This window comes from Rhinolophus ferrumequinum, chromosome 15, assembly GCF_004115265.2.
Source record: "Rhinolophus ferrumequinum isolate MPI-CBG mRhiFer1 chromosome 15, mRhiFer1_v1.p, whole genome shotgun sequence".
Taxonomy (NCBI): Eukaryota; Metazoa; Chordata; class Mammalia; order Chiroptera; family Rhinolophidae; genus Rhinolophus; species Rhinolophus ferrumequinum.
Window position 1 is genome coordinate 29,578,059 of NC_046298.1, and position 26,050 is coordinate 29,604,108.

General features: G+C 48.4%; 1 protein-coding gene across 1 annotated transcript in view; it reads right to left on the bottom strand.

Moving 5' to 3' along the window:
* Positions 1–9,126: 9,126 nt before the first annotated feature.
* Positions 9,127–26,050, bottom strand: part of MBTPS1 (membrane bound transcription factor peptidase, site 1) — a 55,099-nt gene continuing 38,175 nt past the window's right edge. Inside the window, exons 13-23 of the mRNA XM_033127962.1 lie at positions 24,788–24,976; positions 24,040–24,212; positions 22,503–22,618; positions 21,656–21,812; positions 20,741–20,865; positions 19,985–20,062; positions 17,747–17,887; positions 15,660–15,791; positions 14,461–14,587; positions 11,403–11,533; positions 9,127–10,013 (exon numbers count right to left, since the gene is read on the bottom strand). Coding sequence (XP_032983853.1) covers positions 9,817–10,013; positions 11,403–11,533; positions 14,461–14,587; positions 15,660–15,791; positions 17,747–17,887; positions 19,985–20,062; positions 20,741–20,865; positions 21,656–21,812; positions 22,503–22,618; positions 24,040–24,212; positions 24,788–24,976 — 1,566 coding nt within the window. The 3' untranslated portion in view covers positions 9,127–9,816. The remainder of the gene's footprint in view (positions 10,014–11,402; positions 11,534–14,460; positions 14,588–15,659; positions 15,792–17,746; positions 17,888–19,984; positions 20,063–20,740; positions 20,866–21,655; positions 21,813–22,502; positions 22,619–24,039; positions 24,213–24,787; positions 24,977–26,050) is intronic.

The window sequence follows — 26,050 nt, forward strand, 5'->3', positions numbered from 1 at the left end:
TGGAGCTCAGTGTCTGTCACCTGCTAGCAGTGTGTCATCTCTGCAAACCTCATTTCCCATATACCCGCCTCACAGGGGCATGTGGGAAGCTGTAGACTGAGGTACACGAAGGCCCAGGCAGGCAGCGGGTACTTCATGGAGATGCTTCCCAATCCCAAGAATGCACACGAGAACCAGCTGGGGGTCTTGTGAGAATGCAGATCCCGACTCACTGTGCCTTGTCTGGGAGCTGAGATTCCACATCTCTCACAAGCTCCGGGGGACAGGCCCTGCTTGTCCCATTTAAGAGTAGAGATCACCTCTGAGACCCTACGCATGGTCAGTCAAGATGGCAGAGTATCCAAAATGGTCCCGTTCCAGAAAATGTAGGTCCATGGAGGTCAGAGCTTGAATTCAGAGGTGACCCTGTTTATCCCAGGCTCAAAGCCCCTCGCGGGTGTGTTACGACACAGATTGCAGAGCCTCATCCCCAGCGTTTCTGATTCAGTGGGTCTGGGGTAGGTCTGAGAATCTGCTGTTCTAACCTGCTCCTACTGTGTTTCCCCGAAAATAAGACCTAGCCGGAAAATCAGCTCTAATGCGTCTTTGGGAGCAAAAATTAATATAAGACCGGGTCTTATACATTATATTATATCATATCATATCATATTTATTATATTGTATTATAATTATATTATATTATAATTATATTATTATATTAAAGACCCAGTCTTATATTATAGTAAAATAAGACTGGGTCTTACATTAACTTTTTTGCTCCCAAAAGACCCATTATCGCCGATTGTCCGGCTAGGTCTTATTTTCGGGGAAACTCGGTAGGTGGTGCTGATGCTGCTTGCCAGGGATCTCACTTTGAGAATAGCTGCTTTCAGTTAAACATCTTCAGTGCCGAGTGCCTCACCCAATTAGCCCTTATCTGTGGGGCATCAGCTTGGCCCCACACTTTTCTTCCCATGTGTTTTCTAATGGTCTTAACCCGCTGACTGTGTCATGTTTTTGCCACAGACTGTTTGTACCTTTGCAGGCGCCACACAGCAGGTGGTCAGTAAGCGCTGGGCCTGCGGTGTGGACAGCATCCCAGCATGCACCGGTGACAAGAGAGCGGGACTGGCCAGGAGCTCCAAGCTGGACCACACCTCCGGCAGCATGGTCGCTGCCACCACGGGAGCCGGGCTCAGTGTGATCACGCACTCCCAGCAAGTGCTAGATGTCCTCACACTGAATCCCGAGGGGGTGTCACCATGGCCACACTGCACAGAGCAGGAGCTGGGCTCAGACAGGTGAAGCCAGTGGCTCACAGGGGCTGGGATTTAGCCCCCAATGTGTGTCATCTCAAAGCCCGTGATGTTATGCTGTCTCCCACCTCCCTCCCCCGCCCTCACTCTAATGGTACCCGGGACAGGAAGTGCTGAATGAGTGAATGAATGATGGGATAAATACAGACTCCAGAAAACACAGAAGAAAGGAAAGTGGCATGGTTTCTCCCCATGTATTAATCTCCTGAATCTGCTGTCACAAATTGCCACAAGCTGAGGGGCTCAACACAACAGAAATGTATCTGCTCACCGTTCTGGAGGCCAGAGTCTGAAGCAAGGTGTGGGCAGGGCCGTTCCCTCCAAAGGCTCTAGGGGAGGATCCTTCCTGCCTCTTCTAGCTCCTGGAGGCTCCAGGCAATTCCTGGCTTATGGCCGCATCACTCCAATCTCTGCCTCCCTGTGTCTGTGTCCTCTCTTTTTCTTATAGGGACACTGGTCATTGGATTTAGGCCCTCTCAGATATTCCAGGCTGATCTCATCTCGAGATCCTTAATTTAACGAAGGATTAATTATATACTTTTTCTAAAGAAGGTCACATCTACAGGCTCTGGGGCACAGACATATCTTTTAGGGGCCACCCTACACTACTCCTTATGTATCTGGGGCCTGATTGTATTCTCAATCATAGACAGTCATTTGACAAACACGGATTGACTGAGCACCTACTGCATGCCAGGCCCTGGGGATTCAGAGGTGGAAGAGAAGGTCTCTGTTCTGGAGGAGGGGATAGACCATGGGGAGATCAGACTAGACGACCACAAGGTCCAATGGGAGAGGGAGTGGCCCATGAGTTTCCCGGAGGGAGGGGAACCTGGAGGAGCTTCTTGGAGGAGGTGCAGGAGCTGACAAGTCTGTGCACCTATGGTAAAAGGTTGGGGAGCGGGGAGTCCCTGTGTGAAGGCTCAGCCGGGGAGACGAGCCAATGCTCCCAGGAAGGCCTAGGTTTTCCGGGGTTGGAGTCTCCTGGGTGAAGGCCCAGGTCAGGGCACCAGGGAAAGGCCTTTCTTGCTGCACCAGGGGCTGAGGTTGGCGTGGGCACGGTGGGGAAGAGGGGCTGGAATAGGGGGGCGTGCAGTGCAGCAGCTGGCAGATGCGGGCTCTCAGGCCTTCCAGTGCAGCCCGACCATCTACTTTCTTCCCCAAAGCCGCCCCTGAGGCAGAAAGACCAGCGGGCTGTGGCTTTGTACTCCTTAATCTCAGCTCCCTGTCCCTGCCCGGGTCCCTCATTAGCTGCCCATTAGTGTGCATGACTGAGAAATTGGCCACCAGGCTGTGAAATTCCACTCACTAGGAAAACCTCTTAATTCTGAGGGGCTTTGATATGCTCTCTCTGTAGGCATCCCAGGGCTGGGTGACCTTTCGTGGCAGCAGACAGGCACCCTGTGGGGCCCCATCTGTGTGGGCGGCGGGCGCTGTGCTGCACAGGAAAGCTTGAGGTGGCACATCAGCACCCTTGAGGACGAGGCAGGCGGTGGCTTAGCCCGGTGCCTGCACTTGGGAGCCGTCTCCCTTCTCCCTTCTCCCACCAGGGGAGCAACCATCATCAAGGGTTGTTCCTGGGGGGTCCCTCCTTTCCTTCTCCACAGAGTATGGGTCCCGTGACAGGTGAGGAACTTCCAGGAGACGGTGACCTTGGCTTGTTTTCCTGGAGGTGTGATAGAAAGTTCTGGAAGACAGATGAGGGCAGGTCTCAGGAGCCAAAATGGGACCGAATGGCGACCTGGTCACTCACGGGCTTTCATCAGGGCCTCGCTGGGGCACCTGAGAAATGGGGTTACAACATCCGTATTCTGTAGGGCTGTCACAAGGGTTCTGTGAGAATGTGCTCACAGAAGTGAGCAGTGCTTGCTACCTGTTGTTGAAACAAGTACACATCAAACCCCGTGACCGGCACTTACATGTTTTTTCCCTCTGCCTGATGCTGAGCGTTCCGTACCTCGGCCATACAAGAACACCCGACGCCAGACACCCTCTCAGGGCTGCAGATGAAGTTGATCCGGCGTAGCCAGGCTTTGGGATTTCTGTAAAGCTCCCCAGGAGATGCCAGCGTGTCCATCAAGTGGAAAACAGCAGTTCTGAGCGGGGAGGGACCCTGTCTGGCCTGTGTCCCTGAGCCCACAGCCCCCTCTTTTCGCTGCGGTTTTCTGCCCCGGGGGCCTTAGGAAATGCTGGGTGGAGTGAGCCAGACTCCTGACGGTGCAAAGTCTCAAGGTCTTCAGATGACGGGAATGGTGGACTTTTTAAGGCAACTCCACCTGTGGCAGTTAACCAGGGACCTAAGTCCTCCTGCAGGAAACGCATGACAGCCCAGGGAGAGAGAAATCCAGCATGGTCAGCTGAGTGATGGCCCCTAAAGACGGCCCCATCCTAATCCCAGAACCTGTGAATACGAGGTGTGACAATTAAGTTCGTGAACTTGTTGCAACGATGTTGCTTACCTTTCTTTTATTTGATATCAGAGGGATTATTCGTTATGAATTTGTACCAACTGGACAGACAGTTAACCAAGTTTACAATTTGGAAGTGCTGAAAAGGCTACATGAAAAAGTTAGACGACCTGAGCTTTTTGCCAATTCATGGTTCTCACATCACGACAATGCACCAGCTCACACAGCACTGTCTGTGAGGGAGTTTTTAGCCAGTAAACAAATAACTGTATTGGAACACCCTCCCTACTCACCTGATCTGGCCCCCAATGACTTCTTTCTTTACCCGAAGATACAGGAAATATTGACAGGACATTCAGAGGTGGGGACAGGACATTCAGAGGTCAGGACATCAAGGGTAATACGATGACAGCTCTGATGGCCATTCCAGAAAGAGAGTTCCAAAGTTGCTTTGAAGGGTGGACCAGGCACTGGCATCGGTGCACAGCTTCCCAAGGGGAGTATTTCGAAGGTGAATGTAGTGATATTCAGCAAGGAGGTATGTAGCACTTTTTCTAGGGTGAGTTCTTGAACTTAATTGTCAGCCCTTTGTATGTGAACTGGCATTGCAAAAAGGACTTTGCAGGTGAAAGTAAGAAGGATCTTAAGATGGGGTGAGGATCCTGGAAGATCTGAGTGGCCCTAAATGTGATCATAGTATCCTCAAAACAGGGACACAGAAGGGGTCAGAGGTCAGAGAGGTCATGTGGTGACAGAGGCAGAGGTTGGAGCGATGCACACTGAAGATGGGGGAAGGGACCACGGGCTGAGGAATTTGGGAAACCTCTAGAAACCGGACAAGGCAGGAAAGTGGATCTCCCCTGGGGCCTCCAGCGGGAACCAGCTCTGCTGACACCTGATTTTTGCCCAGTGAGACTGATTTTGGACTTCCAACCTCTAGAACTGTAGGAGAATAAATGTGTTGTTTTAAGCCACAAATTTGTGGTAACCTGTCTCAGAGGCAACAGGAAACCGATACACCAGCAGCCTGAGTTCTGATTGCTGGAGGCCCCCTGATTGCACCCACTCCCCACGCTGGAGCTTCCAGGGGAGACACGGCCCAAGGCCACTGGCCGTGCCAAGTTCTGCTGTCCCCTTCCCGCTGATGGGAGGCTGGGGCCAGAGTTCTGATGGAGTCCCACTCTGGGTGAGGAAGATGGAATGGTACCTGGAAGGGAAAGGAAGCGTCTTCCTACAGTCTGAACGCTCACCTCCCTGCTACCCCTGCATCCTAAGGACACCCCATGGCGGACTGAGCAGCCGGACCGGACGCTGAGCAGGGCCAGCTCAGGGGCACGGAGCCCTTGCAGGGGCTTCATTCATCACCTGGTCCTGACCCCCAGAACCTCTCCCACTCTCCAAGCCAGGGGCTCCCACCTGGCCTATTTACAAGAATCCCCTGGGGAGATTGGGTGGTAAAATTCATAGAGCATAAAATTCACCATTTTGAAGCGGACAGTTCAGTGGCATCAAGTACATTCGCAGTGTTTTGCAACCATCACCTCTAGTTCCAGAACATTTTCATCGCGCCCCAAAAGGATCGCACCCTGTCCCCATTAACTATCACTCCTCGTCTCCCCCTCCCCCAGCCCTACGGAACCACGAATCTGCTGTCCCTGAATTTGCCTGTACTCACATAGATGGACTCATATATTGTGTGATCTTTAGTGTCTGGCTCCTCTGACTTAGTGTGATGTTTCCAGACTCGTCCATTTTACAGGTGAGCGCTCAGCAGACTCAGTGTGGCAGGTTCACCAACTGTAGGGCCGTTCCTGTGTGTTCCTCAGAGTCATCGGGCATGGGGCCTGCCCCTGTGGGAGCACGAGATGGACAAGTGCACGGGCAGGGGGACCCGTGGGTAACACAGGATGGGGCGGGGGTACCCAGTGGTCCCCGTTTCTGGCTCATCTCTATGCAGCACCTTCAAGCTCCCTTCCGTCAGAGCCCCACCTGACTCTCAGGGGAAAGCATGGTTAGGGAGGAGTCCTGGGCCCGACCTTCACGTCTGGCCCTTCCTGGTCCCCCAGGACCCTGTGGACCCCCAGGTCTATCTGTAGTTGTGGTGGGTTGGTTGCTTGTTTTCTCTGGTTCTTAAAAAAGATGTAACTGTTCCCCAGGACAATGTGAGTGCACACCAGAAGAAATGGTCCCCTCAAAGCAGAAAGTTGGCCCGACGTGAGCCCACAGCCTTCAGGTGCATCTGTCTCTGTGAGGGACCACCTGACAGACTGGGCACGGGCTCTGTCAGGCATGTGGCTGCATGATGGCACATGGCTCCATGCATTGTTCAGTTAAACCCCATGAGCAGGAAGAGGCCGGGCTGGAAGGAGACCCCAAGTAGTCTGAGTCTAGGGCCAGGGCGGGAGTTCCTGTGCCCTGGCTGGTGACATCCTCTCTAGAACATTCCTCCCAGGAGGCCCGGGTATCCCAAGGCAACCACCCACCAAGGTCTCTCTCCTTGGACAGTGCATTGCACGCCGGATCCCATCGAGCGGGTCTTCCCACAGATTTACTCCCGTCTGTGGGCGCTCTCCCCACCTGAGACTTCTCTCTCCTACTCAATCTCATCTGCTCCTTCCTCCCATGACTCTGTCCCAAGGCCCCCTTGTCCAGTCATCCTCCCAAGTGTGTCCCTGTCCCTGAAGTGACGCAGACGTAGGACATCGTGTGGATGCTGGCAGGACGGACAGAGCTTAGGTACTCAGGCTTCGTTCCAGTCCTGCCTGCACTGCTAGTTGTGTGATTCTGGCAGGTACTGAGCCCATCTCTCCGGGCTGCCCGAGTACCGCAGCCCCTCTAGCAGGCACGTCACACGGTTCCCGGCACCCCTGTCCATATGCCAAGGGCCTCAGGACTACACAGAGCTGCCCTTTAGTCAAAGACCAACCACAGTCTTTCAGGGCTGCCACTGAACTTCACCTTGTTAGGTTGTCCCTCATGCAGCTCCCCTTCTTGGAGCCACAGCAACCACAGGTCCCTAAAAATCTTGGTACCTTCACAGCCCTCTTCTGCTCTGGACTTAATGTCTCAGTGTCCGTGCTTGTCCCTCTCTAGCCTCTCCTGTCCCAACTAAGTGACTCTTCAGATGCCCAAATCGAAAGGAGCACCCTAAAATTGCCCTTAGTGTGCTTGGTCCTGGGCTGGCAGGGCCACCCCATCTAAACGGACAGAGCACACAGGGCAGCAAGCAACCCTGGCACAGGAAGGGGGTGGGGCAGGAGAGTGGGTCCCAAAGGCAAGTGACATATGTAGACGCAGACTTCGGGTAGGAACAGGGGGACAACCCAGGTCCAAGCTCCATCTTTCAGGGATGAGGCATCCAAGTCCCCAGAGGGACAAGTGAACCTGCAACTGCAGCCAGCGTGGGGACTCAATGCCCAGCTCACAGCGTGGGCTCTACGACGTCATTCCACAATCACCAGCCTAACGTGTTTGGACGACGACAATGGAGATGGAGCCTTGTGTAGTTTATACAAAGCTTTCTCTAGTTCAGTCATTTGCCAACATTAAAACGAGGAGATGTCACATACTCTAGATTTCAGGTTTCTCTAGTGAAATCGAGATGTGCTGCCCTGAGAAAGGGCACTGCAGCGTGTCCCAGCCCCGGGACCTGCTGTCTTACGCTGGGGCCATGTCCTCCTTCTCTGGGGGGACAAGGATGGGCCGTGACCCTGGCCTTCACAGAGATGGCACGCTGTCCGCACCTGGAGGGTAGGCAGGGGGATAAGCCCCTTTGACAACCAGTGCACGAGCCCCTCATTCTGACACGTAAAGGCTACACGCAGATCCATGACCCACCTCTGAGGACAACACGCGACTGTGAGCCTGAATGCCTGTTCTCGGGCTGCTTTGTGGGGCCCTCAGCAGTTTCTCCAAAGCTGCAAAGCAGCAGCAGCCACGAAGTACATTTCAAAGTACAAGGTCACCAATGCGACCTGCCAAGGAAAACCCGTCACAGGAGAGTTGGGCCTTAGTGGCTCCTCCCTTGTCCCTTCTCCTGGGCCTTTTTCTTTCCAGAACCTCATCAGCCCGATCTCACATGGCCTCTGCCTGCCTCCTTTCCATTCAGTTCATTCTCACCTGTGACGTGAAGGCTGATATTCGGACAGAATAGAGAAAAAACTGGTCAAGCGGGGGTTAAAAATTAACAGGCTGCCTTATATTGGTTACTTAGAAATGATACCTCGTAGGCAAAACAGACTTCATGGAAATGAAAAAATTTTATGCTTCAAAGAATACCATCAGGAAAGTGAAAAAGACAAAACAAGAGAAAATACCGGGGGTGCCAAAAAAATGTATACACATGTTCATCTTTTGTTATCAGCATACATTAATACGGTTGTTTTCTGTCTTAAAATGTGTATACATTTTTTTGGCACCCGGTATTTGCAAGTCATGTATCTGATGAAGGACTTGTACCTAGAAAATACAAAAAACGCTTATAAGTCAATAATAAAAAGACAACCCAATTGAAAAATGGGCAAAGGCTCTGAACAGGCATTTCTGCAAAGGACATGCACATATAGCCAACAAGCACATGAGAAGACGCTCCATGTCATTAGTCTCTAGGGCAACACAAACCAAAGCCACATGGCACTTCACAGCCACTAAGACGGCCAGAATCGAAAAGACGGACAGTCACAAGTGTTGGTGAGCACGTGGAGAAGCCGGAGCCCTCAAGCAGGGTTGGCAGGAACGTGAAACGGGGCAGGCACTTGGGGAACAAAAGTTTGGCAGCAACTCCAACAGTTATACAAGAGCTGTAGGATTTTACTCCTAGGTGTCTACCCAACAGAAATGAAAACTTACGTCCACAGCAACACTTGTACACAGACACTCAGAGCAGCATTCTTCACAGTAGCCGAAAACCGGAAACAACTCAAATGTCTATCAACTGAGAAATGGATAAACGAAACAAGGTCTATCCATTCAATGGAATATTATCCTGCCATAAAAAGGAACAAAGTACCGACCTGCTACAATCTGGGGTGAGTCTTGAAAACATGCTGAGTGAAAGAAGCCAGTCACAAAAGACCATATATTATATGGTTCCATTTATATTTTGAAATGTTCAGAATAAGCAAATCCATAGAGACAGCAAATTAGTGGGTGCCATGGGTTTTGGGGAAAGGGAACAGAGAGGATGACTTGCTAACAGGTACAGGGTTTCTTTTGGGGGTGATGAAAACGTTCTGGATTTCTGGGGGTGATGGCTGTACAACCTACGAATATACTAAAACCACTACATTGTACACTTTAAAAGGGAGGTTTTTATAGTACGTGAATTACATCTCCACAAAAACGAGCCGGCTGACTCAGAACCCATTCCAGGTTGTCATCAAAGAGAAATGGGACAGGTGGAAAAAGAGCCAGTGACACAATTCTTTTCAGCTTCATACAGGTAATGCATATTTATTGAAAATTTTCTTCACCGACAATGGTGAAATCAAGACCCCAAATTACAAAACATGATGGCAGTTGAGACTTATAAAAATAAAGCGAAGGTCTATGTTTCACAGATCTGTGCAATTTGCCTTCAAATCTCAGTCTGTCCTTTCATCAAAAAGGAGATCACAGAATCTGTGTTATTCCTCATGATGGAATAGTAAAAAACTGCATTCCATTGACAAAAAAAATAGCTTTGCTTCCAAATAGCACAAGTTTTTAAAGTGACTTTTTCCCAACAATAAATATAGAAAATAGCCTTAATGAGCACATCTTAGCTTGGTCAGAGTGTGTCGTTGTTTAAAAGTACATCCTCCCCGGTCAGGAGGCCGCAGACAGCCTTAGTTCTCCAGGTCTTTGGTGCAGCAGTGGCTGCTGTCGCTCCGGAGGCTGAGCCTCGGAGCCCCTCTAGCAGGAGCCCCTCTAGCAGGCCCGTCGAGACACTTGCGGATGTACGCGAACCTCTGTGCACCACAGGGGAAGCCCGTTTAGAACAGACTCTCAGACCCCTGAAGATGAAGACCCAGTCCCTCTAAGCGGGCGGCCCCTCTGGAGACTCCACAGCAACGCCTGCCCACCAGGGCCATCACGAAAGGCTCTCTCTGGCTCTCACGGTCGGCGGTCTGACGTCACACGGAAGGGGTCTTCGGTGGGTGGACCTGCTGCATGAGCTGTGGGCGCTTCACCCTGGGTTTCCTCCGCTTCGGCCTGCTTTTGGCCTTGTTGATTTGTACCACAAAGAAGGCCAGGACCACCATGGCCCCCAGGAAGGCGAACACGGGAATGGTCTGGCCCACCTCTTGATTGTAGCGGCCAGGCATGATCCCTGCAAGAGGACAGCAGGGGACATCAGGAATGCCACAGCCCCTTCTCCCATGAGAGGCAGGTTCATTGGCAACGAAAGGCTGGCTAATTTCATTAGCCGGGCTTGCAGAGCAAACATAATTTTTAAACTTTAGCTGAAGTAAGCCAGGCCATTAGCAGAGAATGAATGAGAGCGACCTACAGCTGCATTCTCAGATTAGCAGCTCCTGTGTGTATGGCGGGGTGGGGGTGCGGGGGGTGTGCAGTGAGGTCTTTGCCCCTCACCTCAGACAGAGACCAGGACTGGCCTTTGTTCTGTCGCACACAATCTACAACAGGGCTGCCCAGAGCTGCTTTTTGTTTAGAAACAATGGAAGATGGATGAGTCTGGATGTGGGGAGGAGAGGAACTGCTGGTGTTATACTAGCTGAGTGGGAAGAAGAGGGAGAAGGCCAGGCAGGGAGGTAAGGACAGCTGGCCGTGCGCCACCCTCCTGGGAAAGCCTTCCACAGATGAGACACTGGTCAGGAACTAAGAGTGGCCAATGGAGACCCCGGGATCTAGAGCCAACATGACTGTAACAGGACTGCTGGGATTCCAGGATTAACTGTCTTCAGTGCACCACATGACCTGCAGGCAGGCCCTCAGGAGCTTGGCGTCCCCTCGCAAAGTTCCCAGGGTTGGACTGCATGGGGTGGGGTACCCTTTTCTGATCCCCCGAGTTTCTGTCCAATTCCTGGAATCAGAAGAAACCCCCGTTGGGAGTCATAAACTCTTGGAGGAGCACAGGGGTTTCCAGAGTGAGAGCTGCCCACACTCTGTTGGAATGACTGGGTAGCAGCGCTCCCAGGTCAGGGAGAACCTGTCCCAGACAGGCCGGTCAGGCCAAAAGCCAGTATCTGTACAGGGTACATTTGATGTCACTTGGGGTGAGGGGACAGAATCAGCTAACCTGAATCTGAGATCCCAGCCCCATGAAGTCGCACGCAGGTAGGGCAGAGACTTGGTGGACACTTCTGGGCTCAGGATTCAGGCTACAGCCCCTGGCTGGGACCCACGCCAGCTGATGCCAGGCCCCCCTGGGGTACACAATGCATGTTTGTTTGCAGAACTTAAATAAGAATGTACAAGTTACTCTGTTGGAAAATTTTAAGTGTAGTAACAGGCCATCATAAAAGAAATTCAAATTTGACAATGATCGTAGGATTTTCTGAGGGGGGCTATGGAGTGTTAATTTCTTCGGCCTGCTTCTGGCCTTGGTGACTCATACCCCGAGGAAAGCCAGGACCACAGTGGCTCTCAAGAAGGCAAAGATGGAACCATCTGGCCCACTGCCTGGGGGAGGGAGGGAGACAACTTTGAACAAACTACACTACGACTTCGCACAATAATGAAGCACCTAAGGACTGACCTCCAGGAATGTCCCAGGCACCACTTTCTCCAGGAGACAGGGGTCTCACTTGGGGACGATTCGATCGAAAGTTGGGTAATACCACTTTGTCCAGGTCGATGGAGAGTAACTTCTGATGTTTCCAAAGATTACTTCAGGAAGATGGATAAAAACAAAATAAAAATAAGTAACAGTACTAGCCTAGGAAGCTCAGCCAACACCTAAGACACAAAGCGATTTAAAGAGAAATGTCCAATGACATCCCATCTGCATCTCCCTACATACAACTGCCTAACAACCACAGTGACAACTTCCAGGTCCTGAGACAGAAATGTCAAAATCAAGTCCACACCCATGAGATTTTGGTATCCTGAGCAGGGATCAGTTCTACTGGGTTTATCACACTGCCACCTGGGAAACGTTACCAAGCGCTGGGAGGGAACCACACATGAACCTCAGACAGGAGCTCGCGGACGGCAGGGGCCGACGGCAGGCGCTGAAGGCAGGGCGTGGCCACAGGCCAGGCTGAGGGCGCACGGAGGTCTGTCCTGGAGACACTGGAGCTGGCAGAGCCTGCTTTCTAATGAATGCAAACCAGTGCAGCAAAGGTGCAGCCAGGATGGTGAAGAAAGAAAACACGCGTGCTCTGTGAAACGTGCCGGGCTTGTCCGGCAGTGCTGTTATTACTAATTCTGAGATCTGAGGAACTTGTTCAGGCCAATACAACTTACACCCAAAGAACAGAGAGGCTGATATGCTGTAAAGAGCAGCAGACACCTAGATAAGAGCAGAGAATGCCAACGGAAAATCTGAGGATGGTCTGGCTAAAGTGAGGGAATGGAATTAAATATGTTTGCAAATGATGAGTTCCCCATTTTTCTGCTTCTCGTTCTTTTGGAAATAGTTGCCCTATCTCTGAGTTTGGCCAAGTGACAGCAAAGCTGCTCAGGTGTGTCGGCCATCGGGGTAAAGGTCAGCAGGAAGCGGGGCGGCGCCAGGTCTGTGAGGAGGATTTCTGTGTAGGAAAGAGACAAACTACATCGTGCACTTCTGCCTGGGTGACCGCCTGGAAAATGCCAGCAAGTATTACAAGCTATTCTACTTTATGATTTAACTTTCCAGTTCAGGTTTAATCAGTCTGAAAATTAAACTGACAATGTTAAATTCTGAAATCGATGACATTTAAGCTTTATGATTCTAGTTGAATATATATGGGGCTATATTTTAATTCTAATGGGTGCTATCCTGCTCTGGAATTTAATTATCTGGTGACGGCCCTGTCTAGTTAGGCAATCATGGGAACGGCACGCTACACGATCATTTGAGAACTTCGCAACGCTCTGATGGAAGGACAGAAGGGGTTCCCAGTGGGCAGGACACCCCTGCAAAGCTTTAAGGACACCTGATGCTCAACAAAGACACCGGGCAAATGAGCCTTCACTTCAGAGATGGGCCGGAAACTTGCACTCAGCACTGGGCTGCCGGACACCCTGGGCCTTTCAAGGGCTGTCGGAAGCTGCCTGACACGGTCTCACAATCTCTTCAGAGATTCAGAACGTAGAACTAGATCTAGGCCTCTGAGGACTGAGGATAATATTCAACAAGATGTGAAACGTGAGGTAAAGGTGAAGCCTGGTGGGTGGGTGTACAGGAAGGAAAATCAGATTCCATGAGCTGTACAGCATCAGCACCCTTGATGGGCCAGGTGGACATTTCATGGATTATCTGACGTGGACGCGCAGAGACTAAGGACACTGTTATCTGTTTCTCCGAGTCCTGAGCCACACCATGGAGAGTAACTGGGTTTCAGGAACTTGAGCCAACAACGGTTGTCCAATGAGTATGAATTGCTGATCGCGGCTGGAATTGAAGTCTGGTTTGAATGCTCGGATAATAGCGGGTTATAAATAGATGGGATGTAAAAATAGCATCTTCTCAGAAATTTTTAAATGACAGGTTGTTAACTGGAATGGAAAAGACTCAGTAATTAAAGTTCCAGGAAGAACACTGCTGCTGAGAAGACAATGTCACGAGGCTAAGACTGCAGTGTTTTCTTCTGGGCACGTTCTAAACCAGAACATCTGCTCAGCGAGCGGAGCCCGACCACAGGAAAGCACAGGAGGCTTCCAGGCCGTCACAGGCATCCACGTTTGGGTGGTGCCCTGTCCCCTGCCACACCAACACCTGTACACACTGAGCCCCGAGCAAAGTGGGCAGCCTGGTGGGGGACAGAGGGTAGGAGCCTCCCAGAGGGGAGCCTGCCGCCCCGGCACTGTGGGGGAGCCCTGGCCACCAGTGTGTGTGTGGTGTGTTGCCTGTGAGAGGAAGACCGTTTCCACAACATCGCTCAAAGGAGAGGGAGTGGGGGACGGCCCCATAGCTGTCTCGGAGACACGAGCAGCTGCTTCATCCTGCCAGGACCCCGAGTCAGGAAAAGCCCCCATTCTCCTGAAAGAGCAGGATGTTGTCCACGGAACTCAAGTTTTGGCTTCCGGAAGGAAATGACACACATTAGGAGGTCAAGTTAGACAGTGAGAGGGAGAAGCAGGCAGACCCACAACGTGTGAGCACCACATACAGTCCATCGACCCAGCCGTGGTGGGCGGTCACGTTCCAGGCACAGCACTCAGCACAGGGAGGGCACAGACGCACATCCTGGGCAGGGCGACGCCTGAGAACCAGACCTACTCTGAGCTGTCCCAGCCCCTTGTGCATGACACACAAAGGACCTGCCTATGTTTCAGAATCAACATCGCAACAGGGTGCACTCAATTCCTGAACCCCAAATCCAAGGAGTCAGAGCTTCTGTTCAAGTGATACCACTGTCAGAGCACAGCTTTGTAAGCAAGAATCGACCAAACCTAACGAAATGCTAATTATGCAGAACACCACCAGAGAGCACAATTCTAAAGGTCAATACGGGGGCTCACTAATTTAAATAACCAGCACAAAATGACACGCTAGAAGATTTGATTATTCAATAATAATGTCAGTAAAATTCCATTCTCTTTTATTAAAAAAAAAAGTAATGAATCATAAACCCTGCAGAAAGAGTAGAAAAGCACAGGAAGACACTAACCTGGGCGCCGTCTCATTTAAAGGCTGTGGCTTGGCCCACGACAGGTGCGGACAGGCGGGCAGCGCCCGAGGTTCAGGACCTCCCAGACGGGCCTCCAGGACCTTGGAATACCGGTGCAGGTGGTTCCCTGTGGTGGCATCAACACAGACAGCAGGCAACGATCGTTACGAAGATGCAAAGGTAAAAAATGAAGCTTCATCAATTTGTCTGTTTTCTGCCAATGGGCCCACTACACGCTCTGTGAACCTGCCTCCAGGTGCTTTAAGAGTGATATCTGACTGGGGACGCCCCGGGGACACATGCTCACTGCCAAAGTGGAGTGAGCAGAAGAGCCATTGCACTGAAGGTGGCCACGCGTACGCACGGCCGTGGCCAGGCGCCCTTTCCTGACCATGATTACATGCACCAGGCTGTACTTGAGGAATCCAACCTGTAGAAATGCTTCATGGAAAAATCTTTCTTTTGAAATTATTGAATTCCCATGCAAAAAAAAAATAATCTGCATTTCCAAACTTCCAAATTTCTTTTATTTCTCAGATCTGTGCTGTCCAATACTGCTGCCACTAGCCTTCTGTGGACAGTGCTGGGAGGATCGGGACACTTGGTCCGCGAGAGCACGCAGACCAGCCTGCCGTGCAGCAAGCAGGCGGGGCCACGGACCCCACGGAACCCTCTCTCCACGCTCCACCTCATCACCACCCGTGGCCCCAAGGAGTTCCTTAACTTCCCTCAGTTCCTGTTTCTTCACTGGTGAACTAGAAAGAATACTATCTATTTTCACAGGGTTCCGAGAGGACTCAGTGAGGGAGTCTGTGTAAAGCAACCCCCACCCAGTGGCTGGTACCTAGTGAGAGCTCAAAAATGTCAACTGTTCTTACCAAAGACCCCCTGGAGCCAGGGTCTTCGTCTGTGAAAGGGGGACATTAAATGTTAACTCGGAGCAGTGTGGGGACCTAGGAGTGAGCATGGGAAAACACATGGCACCCGAGAGACCCTCAGCACATATCCATCCTGTTCACGGGAGAACAGCCCTTTCTGTAGTTTAGAGCTACTGGCCACCATTCCGCCTGCGGTCACTAGAAAAACCGTCAGCGGCCCCGCTGACTGGCTCCGTTCTCTGGCAGGCACGACCATTTCCTGAAGCAGCCTGAGCCAGGCTGCCCCTAATGCCCCCACGGAGTACCTGCGTGCCCACTCACCTTCCATCCTCTCTGGAGTGACTGAGCCTGCCCCGCTGGGAGGGCGCTGTCGGTTCCCAGAATGACTGAGGCTGGGAGGTGTCACCCCGTACGACGTGTACTGAAGGAGCGCATCCAGGAGCCAAAAGCAGTCTGTTGGTTCAACAAGCAGGCTGCTTAGGAATTCGATTGTTTTTTAACGGAGAATAGAAGTTAGCCCCCCAAATGAGGGGGGAAATGGGAGGTGAGAAGATTAGGTCCAAGTAAACTCCTGTTCTTGAGAAACACATTCTCCTCGGTCAGCATCAGACACAGAGCCCAGCAACAGAGACGACCTGGCCGTGGGCTGCACCGCCGGCTGCAGCGCTCGGGAAGGTCAGCAGCACTGTGCCCTGGCTGGACCAGTTGCCCCAGTGCCACTCAGCTTGGGTCCCTCATGACGAGGACAGAACAGGGCTCATTCAGGTACAGCGACACCATGTGACACCCACTGAGAAAGGAACCATCCAGAGATGGGGCTCCAGGCAAGGGGAGAGAACAGGGCACCAAAGCTTCTGCCAACGCCCGAAGGCTGTCCTGAGGGAAGGATCTAGATTTACATCATGAAGGCAGAGCCAGGACCACCACATGCGCTCCACAGGGATGTGGGCTCAAGGTCAACACAAATGCAGAATCCAGCAATTTCGGGGGCCCTCTAGGACAGTGGGCCCCACCCACAAAGCATGGAAGCAGAAAGCCCTCGGTTACTCTGGGGAGACATCACAGGGAGTGGAGGTGCTGGGATGTGATCACAGCTCCCCTCACAGAGCCACATGGATGGACCCTTTCTCTCGGAGGATGGAGATGCTGCACGCTCGTTAATCCTGGAATCAGCACATGCATGCAGTTTCTGCCCATATCTGCCACTCCAAGTCCCACCTACACCAGCCTGGACCAGACGAGACTCACGAGATACAACACCAGGAAGCACTTCTTGCAGGAAAGAGTGCTTTCTGGGGAGGTGCGGGAAGCCTCTGAAAGGTCCTCAATGCTGCCATTTGAAGTTTAAGGACCAGGACAGTCCCCTCGGGCATTTAAAATGTTAATAAAGACTCTTGGCAGGAGGCTCCAGGTCTTAAAAGAAAATCTCTGTGGAAATAAAACATTCATCTTCTTTGAACTGTGACTTTCACCTTCACTTCTGATTTTTAAAAAGAGCAATCCTACTCTAAGGATTTACATAAAATGCTAGGAATGTAGTCAGCTTCAACTTCAAGTCAGAGGGAGACTTGACCACACTCCCAGTTCATGCTCTCGTGGCCTCTTTCTTTCCAGTTAACCCCGTTCACTGTTCGCAAATATGAGGATATAACCCACTACCCTCCCCTCTGCTCCAGTTCTCCAGGGAGTTAGAAGACTAGTTTTTAGTCTTGGTTTTGTCATCATGTGGCCAGGCAAAAACATGTCACACTTTCACCATTCCATTTCCTCCTTTACAGAATGAGAAAAAGAAAAAGTCCAAGCTCAAAATCTCCAAATTTAGAGGACGCATCAAGAGATGCTGAAAAAGAGGAGGGGTGCTAAGGACTATGCCCCATCTCTGACACCCACCCCACCACTGATGAAACCAAACACCCCTCACTTGTGAAGGCTCACAACAGCCAAAATAAATAATCACGTCTGGGAGGAAAGCCAAGTGCTGGTCCTGCAGGAAAGAGTGTGTCCGACTTGAGAGGGACACCACACGGCAGGGCTAGCGACATACAGACTCCAGAGGGGGAAGCTGAGGAGGGCAGACCAGTGAAACCCGCAGAGGGTCTCTCCACGGAAACTCAGTGGTGCTGGCACCCACCGGCCAGGACAACAAACATGGAGGGGAAGGCAGAGGAGGCAGTAACTGCAGTTTTGTTTTGCTTATTAAATGTGTCCAGACTTATCTATACCTATCAAAATATTCCAAGCAATCAAAGCAGCGGCAACTTCCCCAGCAGCGCCTGGCTCTCATGAGCGGGTTTCTGTTAATTTACCAGCACCTCACCAGTGCCTTTTCAGGGAAAAGGGGGAGAAAAGATTTGAATGTCCAAGTCATGAGGCACAATCTACTTTTCAGCCACAGCACCAGTTCTCACCCTTCTGTCGGTGACTATCGTCCAAGCAATTGGAGTCCCCATACAGCACGATCCGGCCTCCACCTTCAGCTGGAATCTGATAAAGTCCCAAAATGGGGACATTTTCAACAACTGCTGTTTCCTGCTTTAAAACCTCCAATCCTGAAACAACACAATATAAACAGCAATGAGAATTTTTGTCAAGGAATAAGTGATTTTCCAGTTGCCACTGAACTTGACATTTAGTCCATGTCACAATTAAAGAAAACACAGCAAAATCTACTCTTCAATCACAACAGTGCAAACTTTTAGGGTAAGAAAACAATGCCTTAAGTGCCATTAATTTGGGTTTTAGCCAAATTCACGTCCACGATATACTTCCATATCCTCTTTCATTTCTACTTAAAATGGTGATGTAATTTTAAAATGGTGATCGTATTTGTAATTTTAAAGGTGCCACTTTTTCTTTTTATCCTAAAACCCTCAAGCTTTTGTCCCTTCTTATTATGCTAAAAGGTTTATGTCCTTGGACTGCATTCACTAGGTGCAGCCAGCCAGGCAGCTACTGCTAAACACATAGGCAGGAACCTCTATGGATGTCATCACAGATACTGATGATACCCAGTTTTGTGTCTTATTAGTCAAAGCTAGGACAAACATAACTAAGTTTTGAAATATATGGCCACATATTTTAAATTTAGATTTAAGATATTTTTACATTAATCTCACAAATATAAATGTTCCAAGAGCCTTCTTATCTCTGCCAAAACAGATGGCACAATTTTAATGTCTAGTGATTAATGTCTCAAAGATGCATAAACGCCATGGGCAGCACCTGCCAGTGACGTCATCACATAATCTAAGAGTTGCTACCCTGAAGCAAATGCATTCCTCGGCACTAGATGACACACATCTTCATCAGAATCCAGTATTTACCATGTTGGGAACATCTAACATGTCTGTAGCTACTATAAAAGGGCAGCATTTCCTGCTCTGTGTATAATTCCACTAGAAACTGAGTGCAAGAGAAAGCAAGATTCTTTTTTGTGGGGAGGGAAAGAGCAGCAAAACAGATGAAATGGGGCAAGTACACACTGCATTGCCACTTGGCCTCCTGGTTTGACAGAATTTTGTTTCTGACAATAAGGTCCTTTTTGATCCCACATAACCCAGATTTTCAAATTCCTATTTTGTATCCAAAAGGTTATTCATAAAAGCCTGTGTGGAGATAAAAAAAAAAAAAAACTCCTTAAAAAAAATTTCAAGGTGATTAATTTTATTTTCAGACTAGCAGAACCCCAAAATAAAGTACACATCCTTAAATCTACTTTTGATTCCTCTCCCTCAACAAAATGAGAAGCTACCACAAGTCACAAGCCAAGGGAACCACTGCAGGCATCCCTGTGTAGACCTGTACCAGAAATGACACTGCCCTGTGAGAAACCGATTTCAGAAAGAGTCACGAACCCATGGTAAACTGTGCCAAATGACTAGGAAGACATGATTATTTATTTATGTGCTTGAAGTTAAAATATAGCCCTATGAACACTGATCTATTGACTGACCTTGTCTTGATGAAAGGAAAAAGCAACCCTTTCTAGATAATTAAAAATAAATTCTACCTTGCAGTTGTAAAATCTGGCAACCATAAAAGCAGAATGATTCACAAACAGTAACAAAAATTTAAGCAACTTTAAAAGTAGTTTTTAAAAAAATCTACAAATATTCATCAAGAGGCTGTCTTATCTATCTCTGCATCTCCCAGAGCCACGACCCAAAAGTCTTGCCTAAAGTAGGTACCATATACATAGTATGGAAATAAATTATAAAACAAAAACAAAACAAAAATGCTAAGGGGTATAGGGATTTCTTTTTGGGGGTGATGAAACTGTTTTGGAACGGCCAGTTTGCTCAGTGGTTAGAGCGCAGTGCTCATAACACAAAGACCGCCGGTTCGATTCCCACATGGGCCAGTGAGCTGCATCCTCCACAACCAGATTGAAAACGACTTGACATGGAGCTTATGGGTCCTGGAAAAACACACTGTTCCCCAATATTCCCCAATGAAAAAAAAAAGAAAAGAAAATGTTTTGGAAGTAGACAGTGGTGATGAATGCACAACTGTTTGATTTAATCACTGAACTGTATACTTTAAAAGGGTGAATATGTTATGGTACATGAATTATATGCAATAAAACCATTATTGAAAAGAAAAAAAGAAAGGAAGAAAACAAAAGCGTATGAATAGCAATGCCTCACCTTGGTCTTTGAAAGTCTGTGTTATCACTATGCCATCTTCTGGAAATTTTGCGATGCTGCACCCTGATGCATAATACACTAGAAAATAGTTGTTCAAAGTTATGAGACCATAGAAACACGGAACATTTTATCAATAGCTACTCGTTTACCTAAAATGCATTCTTTAGACATTATATGTTTTCTAAGATTACTGTAAATCTTAAGAGAGGAGCTGCTATTATTGCCTGGTCACAAAGGAATTACCTCAAACTTCAAGTTAAAAAACGCTATTAATATAAGGCTTCTGAATAGATTTCAGAAGTCAGAGTTGTCACAGACTTGAAACAACTAAGTCAGGACGAGCAGAATCAGTAATAACAACAGTGCTCAAGATGTTCTAGAAACTAGCTCCCAAAACTACTCTGTGGAGAAATTACTCAAATAAAATTTGCAAAGTTATTTCATAAACACAATTGTATAAAAAATCAGGAATCTATGAGGTGTGCCTTATTTGGGAACATACAGGATACAGAGCACCTTACAGATGGCACTAAAACTAGACATGCTTGCATACAATATTTTCATTTGAAAAATTTGGACTGGACTAGAGTGGTTAACACCCAGCCTTCCGGTCCCCTGTGAAGACATGGAATTGTTCTCTCCATGGACCCCAGCCTCTTCCAGAATCACATCATTCTCTGAAACTTAGACTTCAAAGACACACTGCATCTGCTCTTGCATTGCCTGGAATATGAAAACACAAACACAAAACCTTACTGTCATGGCTCGCCAAGGTAAAATCCCCTTCGTACAGGCCATCGCTGAACCCCATATTCCAGACAGACAGAAGTTCATTCAGAGCTGGGATATTGGCTCCTCCAGTGTCTGGCATCCACCACTGCCTGTGAACGTGAGAAGGAGGCACAAAGAAGGAATTAAAACACTCCACATACGCTTACTCTCTGCACAATGAAACTGAATTTCCTCTGCCAGAATCCAGTCCATCCACACTCAGCTTTCAGCTGAAACTAACTGTGTGGGTGTGAGCAGTACTATAACGTAAATGCTTCAGCCGTTTTGCAGAGTACATCAAAGCCAAATTTATGAAATGCACTCTATGTAACATAAATGCACTGCATTTAGAGCCTAGACCTTGAGAAGGTCAGTGAAGGAAAAGACATGAGAAAGAAAACAAAAGAGAGATGAGAAAGAAGCTTCTGAAGTCCATCACAGACCCTAAAGAAAAAAATCCAAAATCTATTATAGGGGTGACATATTCGTAATACATTGGGAATCCTTGATTAACAACTAATTTACTGGAAGGTTTCTTTAAATAACAGTTCCTTTGGTGCATTTAAATTTGTATAGATTCAGTAACAGAGCAATGGGAGATAGAAAAGAACTAAACAAATTTAAAGCTCAAGTAGCTAAGATGAACAAGGAACCCTTTGAACCCAATGAACCCTTTGACTTAGTACTTGGAATCAATGAGCATTTTGCTCCCTTTCAAGCAGCTTTCAAGAATATCTCTACTACATGAAGAGAAATCTTGTGCTAACCAAGCGTCTGAACCTGTCTCTCACAGCTGAAAAGACCACCAAAGGCCCACACGGTCACGTTACGTGTTTCCTAGGTAGAATTTAATTCCCCAAAAGGCAAACTTCTTATCCAAGTACCAACTCCTATCAGTACCTCGTATTTTCATCGTAGAACTTGACTTTCCTCATAACGGATGTGTTGTACCAGTCACTGAAGACAATGAGGGAAAGGCCGTTGTCCACGTCCCGCCTCAGCTTGGCGACCTCCTCAGGGAAATACTCCTCTTCACTGTCCACCATGAGCAGCGTTCCTGGGGGATAAAGTGCCAGGCTGGGAGAGACTTCACCTCTGAACAGCGGGCCTCACTGTTTCACAAATCCGTCTTTTACTGGCATCCGCACCTTAAGTTCCTGGCTTCTAACGCTTTGGTTTGTGCCCCTGAACCACTTTAGAAGGGAGTGAAAAAGAAAAGATCAGGGCCCCGCAGTCCAGACCCCAGCTGGCTGTGGCCTGGTTTCGTTTGTGACGCCCAACATAAAGACATTTCACTTACTTGGGAAGAAGCAAAATACAGAGTGCTGGAGTTGCTTTTAATGAAAAATAAATAAAACTGTGCAGACGTCCTTGTCCCCCATCGTCCTGACAGTGTCGCATTTTAGCTGAACGTTCCCACTGTCACCACTACTGTGTTTCCCCAAAAATAAGACCGGGTCTTATATTAATGTTTGCTCCAAAAGACGCATTAGGGCTTATGTTCAGGGGGTGTCATCCTGAAAAATCAACCTAGGGCTGATTTTCTGGTTGGGTCTTATTTTGGGGAAATGCGGTAAGTAGGGCTGTTCTGCTTGGCGCCTCGTTCTGGCCTCCACTAGGACCAGGAGACCCCACGCATGCTCCTTTTGCTGGCTTCTCATTTACACTGTGATTCGCCTTTCCAACTTTCCACAAAACACCCAAGCAAGCAGAAAGAACACCTGGCCAGCACCTCCGTACTGCTCACCATACTGATTAGCGTCAAAGCACGTGAAGGGGGAGCCGAGGACTTCGACAAAGTAGCCCATGCTTCTCAAGTGCTGGTACATGTCCCTGAAGTTGGTGTGGATGTGGTCACCATTCCTGAAAAACAGCAAGCGCCGGCGCTGAAGGCTCAATCGTTCCTCATAACAAAGGCTATCTCACCAGTTAATTCCTGAAAGTTGGTTGCCTCTGCAGGTCACGGCTCCATCCCAGCAGAGGCCTGGGGAGGCCTGCCCACTGGCACAGAAGCAGGAGTCGGCCTTTCAGACCAGCTTTCTCTGGGCTGGCATGTAAAATGGGTGTTAATAAGAAATCGTGCACATGGCACGAGCATGAAGGAGATAAAATGACAAGAAATGGCCCAAGAAATACACTGAAGCATCACTTTAGTGGTGGCATACGTGTAAATGGTTAGCAGCCACCTGCGGCTGACAGAATCAGCATGGAAACGCAGATGTGCTGAAACAAGCCACAGGCGGCAAGTGCACTAAGACGGCAACGTACACTTCAGCTCGTATCACTGCTCCTCATCCCCTTGCTATCCCTCTTCCTCCTAAATGTGCTCATTGCCCTATTGTACGTTCTATGTAAGCCACCTACCCCACTGCCCCATGAAAAGACCCAGCGGTCATTCTATCTGCCTCCCCTCACCTCTCGGCCCTTCAGAGTCCAGCTCCTCAGTGGGCTGAACCTAGGCGCTCCTCTCCAGGCCCATGGCCGTTACCTTAGTCTATCAACTTCAGCCACTTTTTGTCTACCTGTCTCTAGTCTGAGCCTCTCCAATCTGACTTCCAGAGACATCTTTATAAAGAGCAGATATGACTTTGCAAGTGTCCTGCTCAAATCTTCAAGGCTCTTTCTCCCCCTCACCTTGAGGGTCAGTTCTCAACTCCTTTACTTACACTAAGGCAGAAATGAACTTGGCACATGGGCTAGGAGACTCAGCCCAGATGCCCTGGAGGGGTTGTGAGAGGGCAGGGTCTGGAGGCTTGAGGAGGACACAGCAGGAAGTCTGGCACACAAACAAGTCTAGACAGGCGGCCACTGGAGTTTTAAGCAAATCATGACAGAATTTGTTTTCAGGTGACTGCTGCACGGACGATGGGATTTAAGAGAGCAAGAATGGCAGCAGTGACTCATCAGGAGGCTAACGACACCGTCCAGGCAAGAGATGACAATGGCCTGCATGAGAGTGGGAACAGAGGCGGCAGCCAGAAAGGGCAGGAGTCAGGACATGTTCTAGAAGGAGAACTGAAAGGATCTGCTGGCTGATTCTACAGAAGTAAGGAAAAGAGAGCAATTAAAGATAAATTCAAGGGGTTTTACTGCACAATTATGAAAGTCTGAAAGGAGAACTGCAGGGTGCCTTAAAAGCATAACAAGGACCTAAAAAGTCGGGGGGGTCATGGCAGCCCAGGCTCAGTGAAGAGCAACGTCTGCTCCCCAAAGGGACAAGTCCCAGTGCTGCTGTGGACAGATTGGGTGTTGCTGAGCGTCGCGTCTGGCGGCTGGCTGCTCACCAGTCCAAGGGGTCATTCTTCATTCTCAGATTATCCCTGGGGAAGTAGCCGGGTGGATAGCGGAGGTTGTGGTACTGGTCCCAGAGAACTCGCTTGCTTCGAGGAGGAGCCGGAATTATCTTCACCTTAATTGGGAGCTTCACTGTTGAAGTCTGTTCTGCACCATTTTTTGACTAAAAATTAAATAAAATAAACTTGAAACCCCCCCCACTCATGCTCAGAAGAAACTTTCAGGTTCTTGGGTTTAAAAAGTCATTTCTATTTATCTATTTAAAAAGTCATTTCTATTATGTACCCCAACAATTTGAAAACAAGAATTTCTAAAACAACAAACGTAGGACGGAACCTTCATGTATCACAATTAATTTCATTCGGAATCTTCTTTTAAGAGTTTGAGACTTAAAATTCAAAGCACTTTGTTCCTGAAACACTAGTGCTAAATAGGATTCACCCTACATTCCCTGAGAGAACACCCATTGTCTGCCATCATTTTGAGCTTGAACTTGGGCACAGAATAGTCCTATCTGCTGCTGCTTAGCTACAGAATCGGAGGCACTATCATTCCTGAGCGGGCGTTTCAAATCCAGCCGCTCTACAGGCCCTGGAATCATCGCTCGGGGCCTTCAAGCCTAATGGTGTCTGCCAACTGTGCATCAAATCCGAGACCCTCGGCTTTCAGCCTGTCTCTCCCTTCCAGCAGGCTAGGGTGAAGGTCAAGAGAAACCAGCCCTTCCCTGCATGCACTTACTTCCACCTCTGCTGGGGAAGCCACGGTGATCATGACATGCCCCTGAGCAATGCCTTCCCAGGAAGCCGCTTTCTTGGTGACAGAAATGGAAATGGCCAGATAGCCTGACCAAGGCCATAACACCGAGGAGTAAGAGAAAGCTACTTCAATGTTGTCTCCGTTCTGTGGTAAATAGGGCTGCCAGTCAGGCTGCAGGAGAAAAACAAGCAAAGGCTAAGGTGAAATGCTCAATTCCTAAATGACCTACAGTGGTTTTTGAGAAATGCTTCGTATTGTAAATAAGGCAAAATGAAATTAGGACACAGATACTAAGCAACATATACCCAAAGTAGCCTATGGAATGTCTAGAACATTATCTACCAGAAAACTCTAGAATCCCACTATTTCTGACAGACTCCAATTTTAAAGAGAATTTTTTCCCTAAGCTTAAAAAAACAAAAAACAAAAAGGGACACGTTTTGATGGAAAACTTTTATCTGATAGAGAATTTAAATAAATGAAAACACTCAGATTTGAGGTGAGATCCCAATTAGTCGAATGCTTAAAGCATCACATGAATTGAAAGGAATCATGGATGTAAAACTGTCACCAAATTCTGAAGCCAGCAATTGGGCAGATAGATAGAGGTTTATGGCACTCCCAAAGGAAAAGCTGGCTCGACTATCAAGATGACTGCCCTTTCAGTTTCTTATTGGTTTGAGGAAAGTGAAAAGGAAAGCATGAGAGGAGGCCATCTGGAAGAAACATAAATGAGCCCTTATAATAGTTCAATAACCAGTATTTCAAACTAATCTAAATTACTCATTTCCCTCACAAGCCAGATAGCAACAATATACTCCCCAAGTGAGTCAGCATATTAAAAACAAATTGGAAAAAGAAGACAAATTATTTGTAGGATACATTATCACAAACAATGAGGAAGGAAAGGGATTTTTAATAAACGCTCTTGAGATCACTGGTTATCAATTGAGAAAAAAGTTAATTTTCATCCATTTCTTATACCACGTATCAAATTAACTCAACACACGAAAAAATTACATATTTAACAAGCATAAAAGGGAAGTCAGGTAGAAAATAAAATTGAGATTTTTATTATGTCTGTGGAAGAATAAGTTTCTAATTTTTGAAACAAATAAAGAAATCACAAAAGATCAAAATTCAACTAGATGAAAATGTGAAATTTTTACAGAACGTCCCCCTTAAAATAAAACCTACTACTACATTAAAGAGAAAACTAAACAATAAATCTATGGGAACTTTTTG